This window comes from Cyphomyrmex costatus, unplaced genomic scaffold (genome assembly GCF_001594065.2).
Source record: "Cyphomyrmex costatus isolate MS0001 unplaced genomic scaffold, Ccosl1.0 scaffold75, whole genome shotgun sequence".
Lineage (NCBI taxonomy): Eukaryota > Metazoa > Arthropoda > Insecta > Hymenoptera > Formicidae > Cyphomyrmex > Cyphomyrmex costatus.
The window spans coordinates 404,041-424,082 of record NW_017280322.1 but is presented as its reverse complement, the minus strand read 5'-3'; the positions used below and the strand labels follow the sequence as shown (position 1 = coordinate 424,082).

The window sequence follows — 20,042 nt, the reverse complement described above, 5'->3', positions numbered from 1 at the left end:
TTCTTACTATTATACAAATTGGGAAAAACTGAAAAAAAAATTAAAGGATACAGAAATGCTAAAATACAAGAAAGGAAAAGAGTAACGATATATTCTCTTTGACCGAAAAGAGTAACATGTGACGAAGACGCGAGAGAAGGTTTAGAAAGCTGAGAGAGCCACTGCAGGATGACGGATGGAGAGAGCAGGAAACGACACAGGAACTGGAACCTATTACTCCAGATAACAACTTCCCTAAGGCTCCTTCTCTTTTTCCTATACTTTCAACCATGTTGACTTGACGTACATGTGCGAACGCGCGTGTATATGTACTATACACACACTATGTATATGTGTATGTATGTATATTTTAATTTTTGTATATACGATTCTCTTGGCAATCCCCGTAACGGGGGAAGAGATGCGGAAATTTATCACTTCTGTTGCCACATTTCGTTCAACTGCTTACTGACTGCGCAACTGGTGGTATATGTATAAATGCATGGATATCCTATTAGATTGTACATAAATCATTTTTATTGTTAAATCCGATAAATATATTGCAATCTTGTTCTTTATTTAATCAAAATTAATGGCTAGCACTGTTATAGCATTCCTAGATAAGATGAAGGAAGACATCACATATATTGTGCGTATGCGTGCGCGTGCGTGTGTAATGCTACAAGAAAAATAGAGATTTGAAATATACAATAGGTATAATTGGGAGTACAAATTAGTTCGGTCTGTTTTCCAAAAGATTATCGCCTCCAAAGACGAGTCATTTTTTCGAGATTCGAAAATTGCCTGAGAGTTGGGAAAAAGTAGTAGCCAGCGATGGACAATACTTTAATTAATCTGTTCATTCATTTTGTTTTGAAACAAATGCATTTTTGAACACAAAAAACGGACCAAACTAATTTGTACACCTAACATTAATTTTCTGTGCTTATAAATGGGCAGTTGTGCTCAAGACAAATAGCAATAGAAAAGCTAAGATTAGACGTAAGCTAAAACAGTATCTAATATTTCAGTAAATATATGAATAGCGTGAAAATTCTTGAGAGAGAACGGATTTTAAACTCGTTAACAAATTGAAAGAGGTTCTTCTCGAGAGAAATAATTTATTGCGTACAAAAGTATCGCAATGCAAGGAGAAGAAACAAAGATCGTAAAATCAGATTCTATCAATGTTTTCAGAGCCGTCGGATAGACGGGAGGATCAGAAACGTCGTATTTTATGCAGGTCAATTGGACCATTGGTGCCAGTGGACACACGAAGCGTGAAGAGAAGATATTCAGGTCGAAATGGAAATGGGTGTCGCGCGACGTCGCCGCCACTGCTGTTAAATGGGCTCTGAGCGGGTTACCCAACTGTTGCGCCTTCATCAGAAATTTATGCAGAATCCTGGGTTAACCGTCCCGGCCAATCAGCTTTGTAACCGAGCTAACGTCCTACCGGCGAGAATTCAAGAGAGCAGGAACAGTCGTGATTTAGTAAAAAGGTATTTAATATTTCACTAGCACGTCGCGACCAAACTCCAACGTACTTGAGAATTCGCGGCCGATTGATTATTCCAGCTAAAATGAATCAACTTTCATCGAACGCTTCCAAAAACATTGCAATGTATACATTCTGTATACAGAATAATGATCCAGCTTAGATCGCTGTGACATTGTCTCTATTCGGTTTGAAATTTAGCAGTCCAATAAGAATTGATATCGAAAGAATAGTAATGATGAAAAAATCCAAGAAATATGTTTGAATGTAAATGTAAAGTCCAATGAATGTGCAAACGTTATACAATCAAAATATTTCATTTTCTATAAAACATTTTTCAAGAAAACACGACAAAAATAAGACTAACATATACTAACACAAATAATTAAAAATGTAAATACTTAATATAAAACTTACCTACTAATGCCAAGACTACTGTCAATAGGGAAGCAGCTGGCAATGACACAGTTAAGTTAAACTCCAGCATTTGTATAAGGTCAACTGAAACAAATATGATAGAAATACTAATTTTAGTGTTACATAAACATATACAAGATAAAATATTTTCTAATTTCTATATTCGATTATTTTCTAGAGAAAAATGTACAGCGAAACAATTTTCCGTATGTGTGAAATCTTCAAAAAAAATAGCAGAACATTATACATACATATATACGTATACGCCGTCGCGTAAAGTTCATCGCAAGATAGAACGCTGTGTGGAAATCGTTATTCCGGTCGAGGAACGGCTTGAATTTAATATTTATCAGGCACATCGTGGCGAAGACTTCGCGAGCAGAAGGTTATTACGTAAGTTTAGCAACACCGTGAAGGAATCGTGTCGCGTTCGACGAGTCAACTCAAAGCTTGATACGAATTAATTTCGAAACTTCATCAATCCTGGTTTAAATTCCACGGAACTTTCTATCGACTCTTTAAATACTCCTCGCATACTTAATATTGATTTATTTCTCACGCCCATCTTTCCGATAAATATATTAGAAGATACATATAATCTCGTGTAATCGTTCGAAGCATTTATTCACCGTTATTAAACATAGAGATTGATTTAGGAGCGTGACAATTTTGTGTTTACGACTTCTTCGAATAATCTGCACCGTCATCTTGCAAGGCGGAGAGTCAAGACTCAAGGACAGATTAAAAATTCATAATCGCATCGTTCCGTGCCGCGCCCGCCATGGGTGCAACAAAGCAATTAAAAAGTTAATACCGTCACTCGTCCTAGACGACCCACCGCGAGCCGTGTTTTCTTTACAGGATACACAGCATCGTACTTTACAAATTTGCGCGACACTTCTGGCGGTTCAATTTAATGAATTTTAGATTTTAACTTATCACCTACTAACTCTCTACCCTCCAGTTATTAAAACTTGCCGCAATTCTTCGTCCTATCCCGCATAATCCCCTCTCTAACCAGCGCCACGTATTATCTTTTACATTTATCCTTTTTATCTTTTTTTATACTAACCGCTCTATCCGTTCCGCTCATATTAGATCAAATACATTATATACAGAAAGCAGTCGTAAAGCTCATGTCTTAAACAGCTTATAAGTTACATACAGAGTGATTCAAAAGAACTTTTTGTCCTTAAATAAATATATTCCTGGCTGTATTCTCGAACGATTTTTCCTTTGGCAAAAATTTGTCCGAAGCTTAGTTTTTAAGTTATAAAAAGAAATAGTTAGCGTATCACAAGTCGCGTACGGAAGGTAACCATCAGGGGCGACGTGCTCACCGATGCATGCGGGTACTTACGGCGCCTGTCAGACTCAACAGTCACACGACAGTACACACACCTAGGTCCGTATTCAGAACGCGTTTTTATTGATAAAAGCGCGCTTTTATCTCTGAAATTCTATAGTGAGCGCAACGTAAACTATAACATGTTAAAGCGCTAACATCGTTGTAAGCGCGTTCTAAATACGGACTCTAGAGTATACATTCTCACACACATTCTTACACATCTATTTACTCACTCAGTTATCTACATTGATTATCACACAGTAATCAATAAAATCAGTCAGCTGCTCGTCGTGTAAACATGTGTGTCGTCACGTAAACACATGTTTTTTTTCTTTGATTAATATTCATAGTGATTAATTGATCAATTCAGTAATAAATTTCTCGTTTTCTCAATCAAATGAGTGAACAGAGTACTTGAGTGTGTAGAGACGCGGTTCAATTTAAGAAGTAAAGAGGAAAAGATTGTCATTGATTATTTGAAACGGTAAAAATGTAGATCAGGAAAACCCCACCCCCACCCCTCAATAAACTTGAACTTGACATATGTTGTCAAGGTCATGACCCTGAGTGACCTTGATGAAATTTTAATCATCGGATGTTATTCGTTAAAAAGTTATTAACAAAATGATTTTTTGGAATAGTATATGTAATTTTTGAACGCATGGCTACATATTTCAGTAATATAGCGTTGTAAAGTGCATGCCTAGATGCAGTAGATTCGCCCCCCCCCCCCCTACGGGCGAGCTTTACTACTGTTAAAAATAATCTAACCTAACTCATTTGTTAGTATGAGACTTTCCATGCGAACACACTTCCATGATTGTACTGTTGTACATGGGTTTCAATTTTTCACGCAAAGCGAGAGCTACCTCGTACCAAAAAATGGATTGAATTAGGTTATCTTTTACAATAGTGGAGCCGGCAGGGAAGGCGGATCCTACTGTATTCATGCATATACTTTACAACATAAAGCGACATGAAAGTCTGAGCTCCTTTACAGGGGAAAGGGGGGGGAAGGGTGAGAGTCGTTTTCTCAAAAGTTATATATACTAAAGTCACTAAAGAAGTTTAAAAAATAACTTTTCCTTTTTATACTGTATGAAACAGAGATTTCCTTTTCAGAGCGACTTCCACCACACTCTCTTCCCTGCCTTGGTACGTGCAACTTCCGCGAATAGCATTCGTCATTTATGTATAATAGTTGTTGAATTTTTGTGATGTTCGATATCACTGAATATTTAATTATATTAAGTTAATTTTGGTATAATGATTATCAACTTTTTGTTTATAATTTTTGAACGAGTAAAGTCCGACGGTTAAAACTTCCTCAAGGTTACTCAGGGTCATGACCTTGATAACATGTCAAGGTCAAGGTCATTGGAGGGATTCCCCTGATCTACATTTTTACCCTTAAAACGGATCTGTTTCATCGTGGGAGGAATCAGCAGATAGTCGTACAGAATAATGCGTGAGTATACACGTTCAAATTTATATCAACATGTTTCTTCTCTCCCTCTCTCTTTCTCGTTCGCACTCTCACACAAACACACACATCTACGCACTTTAATTGCGCTTAATAATTTTAACTTGAAAATAATATTTAAATAATATCAAATTTGAACCGCGCGTGAGAGTTTCGAACTAAATACCGATGAGAATAATACTTCGGTAGTCTAATTGGCTAGAACACTTGCGCGTAAAACAAGCAATCCGGGTTCGACTCCCGGCCAAGGTAATATTTTTCGCAATGTAATTAAATTATTTACAGATTTTTAATATGTCGTTCATAGATTTTAATATGTCATTCAACGTATTATTAAGACCTAAAGATGCTACGAGCATCAAAATTGTTAGATTGTTAATCAATTTAACTCGTGATAGTATTGCAGTTTTATTAGTTTGCGTTGTAAGTCTGAAAAAATTTTGGTGCGTATTTAAGGATCTACATACGTAGTATATAAATTCACCACAAAATTATATTAGAAGCATCCGAGATCCAGCTTGACAGTAAATGGCTTATTCTCATCGGTATTTAGTTTAATATTTAAATAATCTGATATCTGCGTAAAATTTGTAAGAGTAATGGAAATTCGCGATTTGCAAATACTTATGTCGACTGCGCACTATTATTTTGTCTGACTTTACATTTGTACCAAAAATTCTTTAACAATTAGTTTTTATTAGAACCATATAAAGTAAGATGACAAATGCTTCGATATCATTTTCAAGTTAGTAATAATTAACCCTTAGCTATCAACACTTCTCTAAAATCACATAGCTAGCACAATGAGGCGTCTGGTACTCCAACCATAAAATCGTTTGCTTCGAGTAGATTACTTGATATTTTTGACTTGATAAAAATTCAGGATATTCTGGAAATGTTATTTTAACAAGCACCAGAGATTATTTTAAGAAAATTTAATTTTAACAAACGGTACTACAAGTCCCATTTTCTAACAATAAGAAACTTTAATTTAGAGTTGAAATACGCTGGGGCGTCTAGTACGGTGCCAGCCAAAGATTAATGTAGATAACTGAGTGAATAAATAGATGCGTAAGAATGTGTGCGTGTGTGTGTGTGTGTGTGAGAGAGAGAGAGAGAATTTGAATGTATATTCTAGGCGTGTGTACTGTCGTCTGACTATTGAGTCTGACAGGCACCATAAGTAACCCGCATGCATCGGTGAGCGTGCCGCCCCTGGTTACCTTCCGTACTCGACTTGTGATATACTAACTATTTCTCTTTATAACTTAAAAACTAAGCTTCAGACAAATTTTTGTCAAAGGAAAAATCGTCTTAAAATACAGCCAGGAATATGTCTCTTTAAGAACAAAAGGTTACTTTGAATCACCCTATATTAAGCTTCGATCTGATACCAATAATATCGTAATTTATTCCATATTTAATGAGAAAATTGAATACAAAATTTACATAGAATTATGCCTTTTTAATTTTTGAAAAGAACAAAACTTGTGATTTTTCGATTCAATCACGCTCTAAGTTTGACATTTACATCAGAAGAAAATATCTTAAAAAATATCAAACTAAAAAATAATGCAAACAATAGTCAGTGAAAATCGAACAAAAAAACTTTTTAATATAAATAAGCAAAAAAGGTTACATATATTCAAATGGAACTTGATACCTAATAATTTTTTTGTATAAATTTTCACAATTATTAGTTCAAACAGTGAACCGATTATATTATTTATCAATCTTGAAACAATCCTAATCTATTATAAAATCACAAATTAAATTGGCAATTTATTGTTAATGAGCATAACGTTGATGAGAATCTTTGTAAAGAATTTATTGCGAAAAAAAACATTACTCCAAGATTCAAATCTCAAAGCTCCTTCCTTTCGTAACGTTTTACTAATTCGAATATCGAGACATGTAAAACAATGTTTTAATTTTATATTAAAAAATCTAAAATAAAACAATAAGAATGTAATTCTTTAAATTCATTTTAATCTGATTAAATACGCAAATATTTTAAAATTATTTAGTATAGGGTATAAGGTAACTCCTATATATACGCCGCACCTAACAAAAACTTAATTTATTAAGTATTGTTTATTATGTTTAAGGTAAATGAACTTATATATATATATATATATATACACATTAAAAAAAGAAATTTTTTAAATCCTTGCATTTTTGCCATATCCCATGAAGGTGGGTTATGCGGCTACTCTTAAGGGGGGTGAGAGAGGTATGTACAGCTCATGAAAAATTTACAAATTCTTATAAATAAGAAATGTAAAATGACACAATAACTTATAAAATGTATTTACAACGTTTTATTAAGGAATAAGAATGATAAAGTATATATGAAGTAATAAATAAATAATTACAATCTTCCCCTACATATTTACAAGTGTTATGACATGAGGTACATATTTCATGTAATACACTTATTACATTTAATGCACTGAATCCAATCTGCGCACTTTGTATGCTTTGGACATAAATCCCGCCCGCTAAAAATGCCGTATATCCTAAATAGGTGAGATATACAAGACAATAAACTAAATAAAAAAATGCAAGAGCAAAGCATACTAGTATTTTGCTAGACAAACATGCTTTATTATTCCTTTACACTTATTATGTATCATGAAATAACTACCAAGTCTTTTACACATCCTATAATAATCGCTTTATGTAAATTATAATTTATGATGACGCTACTTATTACAGTGACAAATCCATACAACTCACAATAATTTCATTAATATTATACTAACAATAAAAACTTGAAATCATAACATATACTAATATAACTAATATAACATAATACTAATATAACATAAAGGCATGTAACAGAGTGTGTATATATATATATATATATATATATAGTTGTCGGAAAATTATCTCCACTCCTTCTATTTTTTCTAACTTCTGACGGAGTTACCCTAAGTAAATAACTATAATAAAGTTTTTGTGTAAAGCCTATAAACAATTAATTTTGGAACATATAAAATAGTATTTTATAGATATGTGATACAAAATAATTAAAGCATTAAATATTTAATATAAATCTCTTTCGACATAGGTTTATGTATATGTTGATAAGTCAATAAGTAATCTTAACACTAGCCACTTTGATTTTTGAGAAAAAATTAATTGTATACTCAAAGTAATTTAATCAGAAAATATAAGCAACAGAAAAACGAAAAAAGCAAAAAATGTAGAGACCGCTATATTATTATAATAAAAATAGATTAGCAAAAATATCGTAAGTATGAATAAAAAATGGAGAGTAAACAAAACTTGATCGGAACACTAATATGAAACACCCAAAACTCGAGTTTTTAATAAATAGAAAAAACATGCTCTTTACGCTATTTTTCTATGTAAATTGTATTTCAAACGATTAATCTGCGAAAATAACATTCCTCAATGCCTCTGTTTAAACTTTCAACTTTCTTCTTCTTTTTTTAAGCTAATTCCGAAACTGACCATAAAAAAATCATCAGACACGCGCTATTTTATCAAACACTTACCGAAAACAATAATTAAATTGAAATGAAAACTTCTCGATTCGTCAATAATTAAGTCTTTTCAAAAATCACTTAATAACTATTGTTTCGAAGAATTATATGTTATAAAAAATACAACTAATCCATCAATTTTTTTTAAATGTGACTTAAATACAGAGTTTTTAATCATTTGTAATCAAATTGGAAAATAAATTATAGAAAATAAAACGCGAGTGTTAAATATTTTGTCTCAGTTATTATGTAAGTTACAAAAAAGTATGAATACTATACAAGTATAAGTAGCAATAAATTACTATTCTAAATTCATTCTGTTTTTAAATTATCAAAATAAAACGCTTAAAAAATTTGTTTAAAATTAACTTTCATACAGTATAATATTTTCAACAAAAAAAGTCAGCAAAATCTATATAAATGATACTTAATGAAAAATAAGAGGAAAATAAAGTATACAACGTATATTTATTAAAGAATATAAATTACATTTATATATTTAACTTTCAAGATCAAGAACATTATTGTGACAAGTAATTTCGGTCTATTTGATTTTCACTATCTTATTACTCTTTCACTCTATAACAATATACATATAACAATAACATTATATTTTTATAATCTCATCAAAAAAACTTCTATTAACGTTAAAGAAGTATCGCAATCAATAATAAATCCCTATTGCAAATATTTGTGCAGATAATTATCTGCGCAGTTTGTACTGACTAGATATAATAAGTTGTTGTCTTTATATTTTTTATCTTCAATATCTAATCTCAGAGAATGTATCATGTAATATATCAGCAATCTCTGCAACGTATCAAACACATAAAAAGTGTCAAAAGTTTTATTTAAACATATTACAATTAACTTATTTTTATTTACATAACTTTATATAATATAACAACAATAACTTTTGATTTAATTAGAACTTTCGAAATCCTACTAATTAAAAAAAATATTATTTAAATATATTATGTAAAAATATTATAAATGCATGTACAGCAATGATATGATATAGCGTATTACATAACATATTGCACCAGCGTGTAGCACCAACTACTAATGATATTGTCATATTTATTTCATGAAATGTAACATTGAATTAAATTTACAATAAATTGCAAGATCTGAACAATTGCATAATCTGAAAACAACAAGGGAAAAAATTGTCTCAAAAATAAAAAGTGCGAAAAGTATTCGCGTGATAAAGATAATCGCTCTTATATAAAAAATTAATAATATCTCGTTTTTGTCATCTTTACTGGTGTATTTAGCGACAAGTAGAAGTTATATAAATCATTAAAAATGATTAGCTCAATCGAGTTAACTCGAAAGTTTATGCAAGTCACGGTGTTTATCGTAATATTTAATCTTTTTTTTTAACATGAACTTGAACCTTGTATGATATACATATATATGTAATATATAATAATACATCGTAAATAAATTTTATTGTATACTTCAATAATATGCTAAAGTGCATTCACACGTCTAAATATTTTAAAAGTTGTAAGAATGCACACAATAATATGTTTTCATATATAACTCTATCGTAGAATAATGTACAAGATTTTTTTTTCACGTTTCTCTCTTCTCCAAGCCAATCCAGAATCCACCAACAGGTTGCATTGTAAAATCTTTTTTATCAAACACAATTGGTTCAACAGTTTTTTCCGTAGTCTTCAGAATAAATTTTAATAAAAGACGAGCTATCAGAATTTTAGTTTCCATTAAAGCAAATCGATTGCCAATACACTTCCTAGGTCCATGACCAAATGGTAAATAAGTATACGGTAAAATTTTATCTTTGTTCTCATCGCTGAATCTTTCGGGATCAAATTTATCTGGGTTCGGAAAATATTCTGGATCGTGATGTAAAGCATAAACAGGAAACATTAATACATTATTAGGTTCAACAATTACATTCTTGCAGCCTGGTTGCGATGGAGGCAGTTCGTATCTCTTGGTACAAAGTCTATCGATGAAGATGACTGGTGGATACTTTCTGAGAGTCTCGGAAATTATCATATCCATGTAAGACATCTTCGACAGCGCTTCGTAAGAAATCTCATCGCTTCCTTCGGTAAGATGCTGTTGCACCTCTTCGCGTAAACGATCTTGAATATCTTGATTAACCGCTAGTTCGTGAGCAGCGAAACACATCAGTGTTGAAGACGTGTCGAAACCAGCAAGGAAAAAAATAAAAGCTTGCGAAACGATGTCATCCAATGTCATTTTATGTGCACTGGTACCTTCCTTGTCTCGAGCCTGCATTAATAAATGAATCATATCCGGTCTGACGATATCTTGCTGTTCTCGCGCTCTAATGGTTTCTTCCACGATCTTCTTGAAAAACTTGGACGTATCCAATGAAAAGACGGTCAAACCAATTGATTTACAGAATAATGGACACATACGTAGAAGCATGAACTTGAATATTGCTAGGAATCCAGCAGAAAATTTAGTAGCTTCCACTCCTCTCGTATAAAATTCGTTGTTTTGATCCTTCATAGAATTCACGCTTATGCCAAAGGCTGCCGTAGCGATTACGTCATTGGTGTATCGTCTGAAGGCTCCCTTTGTTTCAATCGCACGACAGATTTCCGGATGGTCAACCAAATAATCAACGAAGTCGCGAGAGCATTTCGATATTAAATCAAACATAAACTTCATCTTGCTAGCGGTGAAAGAAGGGCTTAATGTATTCCTCATTTCTCTCCAACGATCTCCGCGCAAAGAAAAGATATTTTTGCCAAACAGTGGTTCTACGCTTTCGTCAACAAAACTGCGATGATCCGGAAAGTGTTCAAAATCTCTCACCATAATATCTCTAATCAGTTCAGGATCGCGCAATAGTACGCTAGGTGTAGCAAAATCCATTATTCCAACATATTTAGCGTTCGGAAAGTAATTGTACATATATTTACAATAATCGGGAAAATTGATGAGACGCAGAAATAATTTCCAACCCATTATACTAGCCGATAACGAATCTGGCAGGTAAGGCACACCCTTATTCTTCCAATAAAAATATGTATGATGTAGCACAGTGAAAACTTTCGAGATGCCAATGATAACCAAAATAGTCAATAATAGTATAAAGGGCGACGAAAACAACGATAAATCCATCGTGATGTTACGGTACAACAGATAAACGAGATGCTTCGTCGAACGCGGCGTAAAACGTTATAAATACACTCATGTTGCGCGAATCTTGTAGTGAATGAAACGAAGATGGAAGGGAGAAACGCCTCTTAGTATTATCACAATGATACAGGCTGCATCAGTAACTACACAAGCCTATATCATATCTATTTCTACCAACATAGATTAACTTCAATTTCAGTTTACTTACTTTTTATCTTTTCCTAATTCTAAAAATTTGAAAAAGATAAAGAGTAAGTTAAACTATTAAAATTCAAATAAAAGTAATTATGAGGCAAAATATGTATAAAACAGTATAAATATAAAAGGGCAACGAGTCAAGTAAATTAGCGAACAATTTAATTTAAATAATCATATAAACATATCAAAAACAAACATTTCGACTCCGATCGGGTTATTTTTAATGTTACAAAACATATGAAATATTATAAATTAAAATATATTATATACATTCTTCATTAAGTCAAAAAATATTCTTAAATTCAATGCAAGATTTAGTCAATGTTGGTATCGTAAGCATAATTAATCCTTGTCAATAATAAAAGAAAAAGAAGTAACATGTCCATAAATAAAAATTCCAAGTCACAATATAGTAAAAAAACATTATAATTAAAAATTAAATATGATAATTTGCAGCGAACCAAAATGAACATAGCACTGATCTTTGTAATGACAAGGTAATGATATTAAAATTAATCTACGTTGGTAAAAATGGACATTAATCGATTAAAATGTGTATGCGATACTTTTGAATATGTGACGCAAAAGTCAACCATTAATAATTTAATCTTAAAAAATTTATTTTACGTTTAAATAAAAATTGACAACGTTTTCGATAGAAAAATAATTCTTAATGATTAATCGCCACTGGAGTCATCATGTGCTTCTTGTAAATATTGCATGTATTACATAATAGACTTACATCTGACTAGACAATTAACAAATAGAAATTAACAACTATAGTAAACTCTTATTTAGATCGTGAAATTTCAAACACCGATGAGAATAAGCCATTTACGGTCAAGCTGGATATTGAATGCATCTATTATAATTTTCGTGTGAATTTATATACTACGATGTAGATCCTTAAATGAGCGCCAAAATTGTTTCAGACTTACAACGCAAACTAATGAATTACCGCAGCACTATCACGAGTTAAATTAACAATTTTTTTAATGCTCATTGCATCTTGGATTTTGATAATACGATGAATGCCCTATTAAAGTTAATGAATGACATTAAAAATCTGTAGATAATTTAAATATTTTTCGCAAAGTATTTAAATTATTTACAGATTTTTAATATGTCATTCATAAAATTATAATAGAAGCATTCAATATCCAGCTTGATCGTAAATGGCTTATTCTCATCGGCGTTAGAAATAACTAGGGCAGAGTTTAAAAATGAAAGTGTGTGAAATAAAAGTTTCATTCTTTTACAGAAGCTACGCATTTCGCAGGTTATCTTTGGATGCTTTCCAATAAGCGACATAGATGATACGGTGTGACACAGAGTATCAGTACGTCTTTGTTGTTCGCCAATGTTAAACAAGGATGAGATGATCACTGTGTTGTACTGTGTCGCTTGTTGGAAGGCACACTTTGTGTCCAATAGAATAACCTACTTCAGCTCTTAGTATCAAGCTGCCCCTTGTCTTGATAAAGTAAATCACGAAACGTTGGCATTCTAATAATGGATTTGGACACGCAGATATTCCGCGAAACGCGTAATTTCAGTATAAAAAGTTCCTGTAAAAACTCCAAAATTTCATCCTATACATCATCAGTCAATTGTATCAAAGAAAAGAAATATATGAAAGCTATAAAATTTTTTCTATGATTTTTGTAAAAGACAAAGCCAAGTGTAATTTCCTTACGAACTCTCGATATTTAAAACCATGAAATATGTGTCTAAAGGAACAGGCAGTAGAGAGTTAGACGTGGTTCTTTGTACGCAATTAATGATTTATTAAAAAATTAAAAAATAGTGGACGTTTTTTCTTTTTTTCCCGACTCTACTTTGGAGTCATCTTCAGCATAACAATAATTCTTTTTACTCCTCTGAATGTTTGAAACCAAGTCACCCTCAAATTTCCCGATCTGATGTGCGATCTCAAACATTAAAGAAAAGTCGTATCACAATAAATTAAAATTCACAAAATCATAACTTCAAAAATCTGTTGCATTATACTGATAAAATATTGCAAGTTAAAAAAGTTAAATTTAGTTATGTTTTAGCCTTGTTAGAGATAACTTGCAATATTTTATCAGTATAATGCAACAGATTTTTGAAGTTATGATTTTGTGAATTTTAATTTATTGTGATACGACTTTTCTTTAATGTTTGAGATCGCACATCAGATCGGGAAATTTGAGGGTGACTTGGTTTCAAACATTCAGAGGAGTAAAAAGAATTATTGTTATGCTGAAGATGACTCCAAAGTAGAGTCGAAAAAAAAAAAAACGTTCACTATTTTTTAATTTTTTAATAAATCATTAATTGCGTACAAAGAACCACGTCTAACTCTCTACTGCCTGTTCCTTTGGACACATATTTCATGGTTTTGTAAAAGAGATTTGATTGTAGTTTGCTTAAACAACATATGCATACAAGCAAAATACTTATTCAAACATCAATTAAGCTTTATAATATCTTATTAAATTAACGTATTTATAATAAAATAAGAAACGCCGTTTAATTAGTTGAAAAAGATAAACTCACAAAATACACTAACTAAACGAATTACCGATGGACCTTTAATCTTTATTCGTATATTACTCATGAACGTGGGCGTATCCAAGTTTCTTTTCAGGAGGGTTTCAATTTCGTTATCATATACACAGCAATGTTCACAATAATTAATTACTCTTTTAGTTTTTGGAGCTCTTTTAGAACTTAAAATGTCAATAAGTATATTAAAAACAAAATGTGTAGTTCTTTAATATTGCTACTGTTATTATTATTACATACAAAATATTCATAATAATTTTTTTTTGTCCTTTCTTTGTTAGATTATTATTATAATAATTTTTCCTACAAAAAAATTTTTTTTAATTCAGAATAAATGTAGAAAAAGACTTGCTGTAAGAAAACATTGATAATATTAAAAATGTAGCATTAAGCTTAAGTTAAATACAAATAAAGGTAGAAAATAATAAAAATTAAATTCCCTAAATCCTCTCTAGATATGCCCATGCTCATAAAGTATAATAAACGAATCATTAATAGAACTTTGATCTTTATCTAAATATTATTTATGAAGTACAACTTCCAATTCATTACAATTTTTTTTGTTTGCTTGTGTACTATTGCGTTCTTATACAACAAAAATAACTATAAAAAGATTTCACTTTATTAAACATTGTTTATAAACACACAAAAATGTATAAAATTGTATCACTCACCGATAAAGACGAAGATCTGATGGTGCGAGTAGCGCAGTAACATCGAGATCGATACGGTCTGAAACAATAAAGAGCAAAAAATTTGTCAAATATTTCCGAAAAAATAATTACGCAATTAGTACAGACACAATCGACATTGATTAAAAATGTCGATTAACATTATGAATTACGGGTATTCTCAAATTTTGCCCGAGTAACTTTGACAAAGTTACGGCATCACGTAAATTGCAAACTGGTCGCTCGTAGTCGGTTAGCGGGTTGAGCGAATGTTGAAATTGAATTGCGATCGGTTCAGATTGAACTAGCACCTGACACCCTCGAAGATAATCCGTTATTTGCAACAGGCAGCCTTAGTAACGGGGTCGTTCGATTCCACCTTGTACGAATGCGCAGGTGTTATTAAAAAAAAAAAAGGAACAAGGAAAGAATCAAAGAAAAAGGGAGCTAACAGGAAAACTGTTTCTGATTACTATCTCCAAGAGAATCATACTAACGTTGCTTGACAATCATTATCCTATTAATTCAGATAAAATATTTTGTTGTTAATAAAATTGAAAAATTTTTGTTGTTAATATACCTGTATCTATAGCAAAAAGTGATGTATTAGTAAAATGTACTATATGTATTATAAATGCAAATGTACTATATGTAAATGCACATAAAGGGAATTTGTTTTTCGCAAATCAAATTTTTAAGATAAAAATATATTTTGAGAATACGTATAATTAAATCTTTCCGTCACACATACTCGAGTTGATGTACATAAATTAGATATTCTTCGTATATCTTTTTACAAATTTATCTCTTTTCTCATTCGATCACTTTCGATTTTTCTAAATTTATTAAATCCTCTTTCGTTCTTTTTATATCGTAACTAATAGACATCTCTTATGGCAAATTTGACTATTCGATGGTACCTGTACCATCACTTCACAGTACGGCCAATCGAATTCGATATAAGAGATGTGAATCCCGGAGGGTGAAGCGCGAATGCGAGCGACAAACGCGCAAACACAAAGGCAAACAAGGAGAAAGATAAAGGAAGAGAGAATAGTATTTCATACTGTATCACATTGTAACGGAGCGCTGGACATCGCGTGCACATGACAGAGGAGATACACGATGATACATGCACGACGACAGTCGTGTGCACGTGACTCGACAGCGCGCGGCGGGCCATCGGGGGTGGCTCAGGGTAAACCCTCCAGGCAGCCGGGACTCAAATTCACGTGTCGCGGCACGAGCGCTCAACCCTTTAACCGATATCGACACTGCGTTCGCTCCACATTGCAAAGCGAACCACATTGTAAAGAATAAAATATCTCACCGCTGAGCGGCAATTCGAGTCACGAGTTGTACTGCGGAGACGAACACATGAATCCTATCATCCTCCGTCTGATGTCAGTGAGAAACTCTCGGAATAACTTTTCGCAAGACATTCAATATATTCTCACAGTTAATATACATGATAAAAAAAACAATAAAATATTCAACAATATTTTATAAATACCACTCTAGAATCTATGTTTTGTAGGCAGAGAAAAAAGAAAATAAAAAAAACAATATCAATTCTTATTGGACCGTTAAATTTCAAACCGAATGAGACAATGCCACAACGATCTAGGCTGAATCACGGATACTTCTAAATAATTGTGTGTGAATTTATATATACTACGAATGTAATTCTTCGATTGCGCGCCGAAATTTTTTCAGACTTGAAACGCAACATTAATAAACTACCGCAGTAATATCACGAGTTAAATTGACTAACAATTTAACAATTATTGATACTGTTTACGAATCTTATATCAATCTTACTAATATTGAATAACCTATTGAAAATTGTAAATAATTAATTTTTCACTGTGAAAAATATTACCTCAGTCAGGAGGTAAAATAAAAAATATACAAAGACTCGCGATTGATAAAAATCGTAATGATTTTAATTATAATAGTCACTACATGCAAAATATACATTACTATTAAAAGTATCGTGTCATCATTAAGAGTTTCACCGGTGATCTCGACTATAGTACGCCGCAATCTATTCCACCACAATTTGATACAAAATTACCGACATGGGGCTACTACGACGAATACGATGCCTCTAATAACCTTGATTTATACTCGACGGTTCAGCTCCAAAGGGATTGCGCGTGGATGAGGACACTGGGGATAGGAAAGCTATGCGCAGACATGTTACTTTAGTGGATGGTTAGCTTGGATTGATTGCCATATCATTTTACACGTGTTAGACTATCGTATAGGTGAGTGTGAAATCGTTCCTCTGATAACGACGAATTTATTATCGCCAAAAAAAGATACAGGCAAACTCGCAATCTTGCACTTTAATGGCACAATAGTTATATTGTTTCATATTTTATGTTGTATACCTTGATGTGTGTGTGTGTGCGCGCGCGTGCGTGCGCGTAAAATGTAGCCCATTTAATGATAAATTGAGCCAGAAAAAAAATATGACAAAAATTAAGATTTCAAATTCTAAAAATAACTATTTGCTGTAGATTGGATACTTTTTTGCATTTTGTTCAAATGTAATCTCATGTAAATATGTATAAATATATATCAAATTCAATAAACATACATACAATCAATCAATAAATTAACCATAAAATTCATAAAATACTTACAAATACGAGCATAACGAAAAATGCAGCTAAGTATGATGTCCGTGCCATCCACATGCTGACAAATCGATAATGTTCTCCAGTCACCACGTTCCTATCAAAGCAATCAAGGTCTAAAGAAACTGTTTTTCATCAATTTCCGCGAACTTGTAATACATTTTAATACATCTTTATCATTAAATAACCATCGTATTCAATGTAAAAGTCATATTTACCGTAAAAATCCTTTGTTATCTTCATGTTCTGCTAATGTCTTGATACTTGCCATCAACAAATCGTCATATCCCAAAAATTCATCCAATATCAACCGCGAAAATGAATCACCAAAACATTTGTCGTTTAATGGATCTAAAGTGACAATTTTGACTGGAATGTTTAGTCTTTGTCGAGCCGCTGGTGATAACCGCAAGAAACCATATTCCAATGAATATTCTACAATATATCCATCTTCTAAAAATATAACAAAAAATTGTAATATTTAAATCTATATAAAAGTATATATAAAAGAGTCCATTTTTTTACTAACGCAATTTTTTGTTATATTTTATATATTTTATATTATATATATATATATATATATATATATATATATATATATACATATCTTATTCATATTAGAACATTTTTATATTAAAATAATGCTATTTAAAAAATAAATACATATCTACATGGCACTTAAGACTTAACAGTAAGGAAATCAACATGTTGGATTCGCTACTGTTTACGTTATGGTCTCACGGTCTCTATTATGATTGATTCACTTAATGCTTAAGTCTTACAAATTTTTCTATGTATCAAAGCCTTTAGACTTAAATAAATATTAATTACATCTGTGTTCTAGTAGTTACAATTATAAATAATATATTTAATCTATTATTTATTAGTTATTTACCTATTCTAGCCGTTTTATCAACATCTGATGAACGATCCTTTAACTGTATAACATCTTCATTTAAATAATCAGGCGCTTCTGTAGAATTACCTTCCACATTTGCAAAAGACGACTTTTCTCCAGATGACTAAAATAAGTATAAATATTGTTTCATATATTAGTAATTATAGATATATATATATATATAAAATATATTCACACACATATTGCCTTTTCTACATGCAACACGTTTTTCATGCATTACACTTTAACTTTATAAAAAATATTAATCAAACGATAAAATAGTTATATATATAAATTATTTCTTAATTACAAAAAGTGTAATATTGAAAAATTGTTAATGGTTGTAAATTTTAAAATCTTATATTAAAGTATTAAATGTTTTTATTAATATCTTCAAATCAGGAGACATACTATCTTTTTAGCTATATTTAAACCATTCCAAAGTTTTGTTGACAACGATGGGCTCATTGTTGTATTTGCCGTGCTTAGGTCAGGATTCTGCGTCTCTCCAGAAATTGTAGCACTTGTTATCACATCCTGCTCATGTAGTGTCAAATTCTCTTGATTCTCTTCGGCAGAGATATTTATAGTATCTCGTTCTTCATCAACAGCCGATGGTTCAATATTTATAAAGCTAATACAACAAATAAATAAAAATGTGTTTGCTTTTGATGCTTAAAATTAACAAAGCATTAAATGTAATTTGATATTTTGTAAATATTTATATTTCAACTCACCCATCTCCAGTTAATATTCCTAAAGCATTAGTTAAATCATCAACTTTTTCTTGTCTCAATTTTTCTTCTTTGGCATAACTTTTTTCTATACTATAATCTTCACCACCATTTCTAAGAATTTCCACTCTCAATATACCATCTCGTGGCCATTCATCTCTTATATGTTCTAAACAATTAGTTGGTGCGCGTGAAAATACTATATGGATATAAGCCAATACGAAAAATGCCAATATAGCCTGTGAACAAGAAATTAATGATATCTTAATATATATTTGGTTTATTTTTAATATTATTTTTTTTGTTTACTTTGATATACAAGTTATTCATATAAATTATTTAGTTGTATTAGTAACTTGTTATTTGTAAATAACTTATATGTAAATAGCTAACGTATTGTACATACCTTTAAAAGAATTATAAATTCTATAAATCTTCTGACAGGCCTTGGAAATGTTCGTGCATAGATTAGCGCCACCTTGATAAATAATGCGTGAAATAATCTATCCCGTACATTAATTAGTGGGTTTTGATTATTGTTATTTCTAGCTATATTCATGTTATTATTATTTAAAACTGGTCCTATAACACCAGCAAGACTGTTAAGATTATGTGCTACTGCACCGTTTTGATTATTAGGCACTGCGACAGCAGCACCCTCTCCTTGGGACATTTTTAAATATTACATAAGTAACATCCACAAATACGAGAAGAATTCGTATAATTATTTACATAGAAATCACCATATTTAAACATATGTAATTTGTCACTTCCAATTAATGTACATAAGCATTGTAGCAAGCCTGAAACATAAATAACACATTTTTAATTAACAATTAGCAAAATCAATAAATTTATTAAATATATTAAAATGTAAAATTTGCAAGATACAAATCGTGCGAAGATACAAATTCATTCTCAGTACATACAACTTGTAAAATATATTACATTTACCGAGT

The 20,042-nt window shown here is 31.4% G+C and overlaps 2 protein-coding genes across 2 annotated transcripts in view; both read right to left on the bottom strand.

Annotated features, from left to right (window-relative positions):
- Nucleotides 1–19,784, bottom strand: part of LOC108780979 (membralin) — a 59,231-nt gene extending 39,447 nt beyond the window's left edge. Inside the window, exons 1-8 of the mRNA XM_018548832.1 lie at nt 19,490–19,784; nt 19,087–19,322; nt 18,761–18,983; nt 18,347–18,473; nt 17,670–17,904; nt 17,458–17,548; nt 14,810–14,867; nt 1,895–1,978 (exon numbers count right to left, since the gene is read on the bottom strand). Of these exons, the coding sequence (XP_018404334.1) occupies nt 1,895–1,978; nt 14,810–14,867; nt 17,458–17,548; nt 17,670–17,904; nt 18,347–18,473; nt 18,761–18,983; nt 19,087–19,322; nt 19,490–19,756 (1,321 nt within the window). The 5' untranslated portion in view covers nt 19,757–19,784. The remainder of the gene's footprint in view (nt 1–1,894; nt 1,979–14,809; nt 14,868–17,457; nt 17,549–17,669; nt 17,905–18,346; nt 18,474–18,760; nt 18,984–19,086; nt 19,323–19,489) is intronic.
- LOC108780978 (cytochrome P450 9e2) lies at nt 9,819–11,410 on the bottom strand. The gene has a single exon (XM_018548831.1). It carries the CDS (start codon nt 11,367–11,369, stop codon nt 9,819–9,821), a length of 1,551 nt encoding a protein of 516 aa, XP_018404333.1. The 5' UTR covers nt 11,370–11,410.
- Nucleotides 19,785–20,042: the final 258 nt, after the last annotated feature.

What these genes read in the sequence shown, in the direction of transcription:
- LOC108780978 (XM_018548831.1), bottom strand. Translation starts at nt 11,369, where the DNA reads ATGGATTTATCGTTGTTTTCGTCGCCCTTTATACTATTATTGACTATT.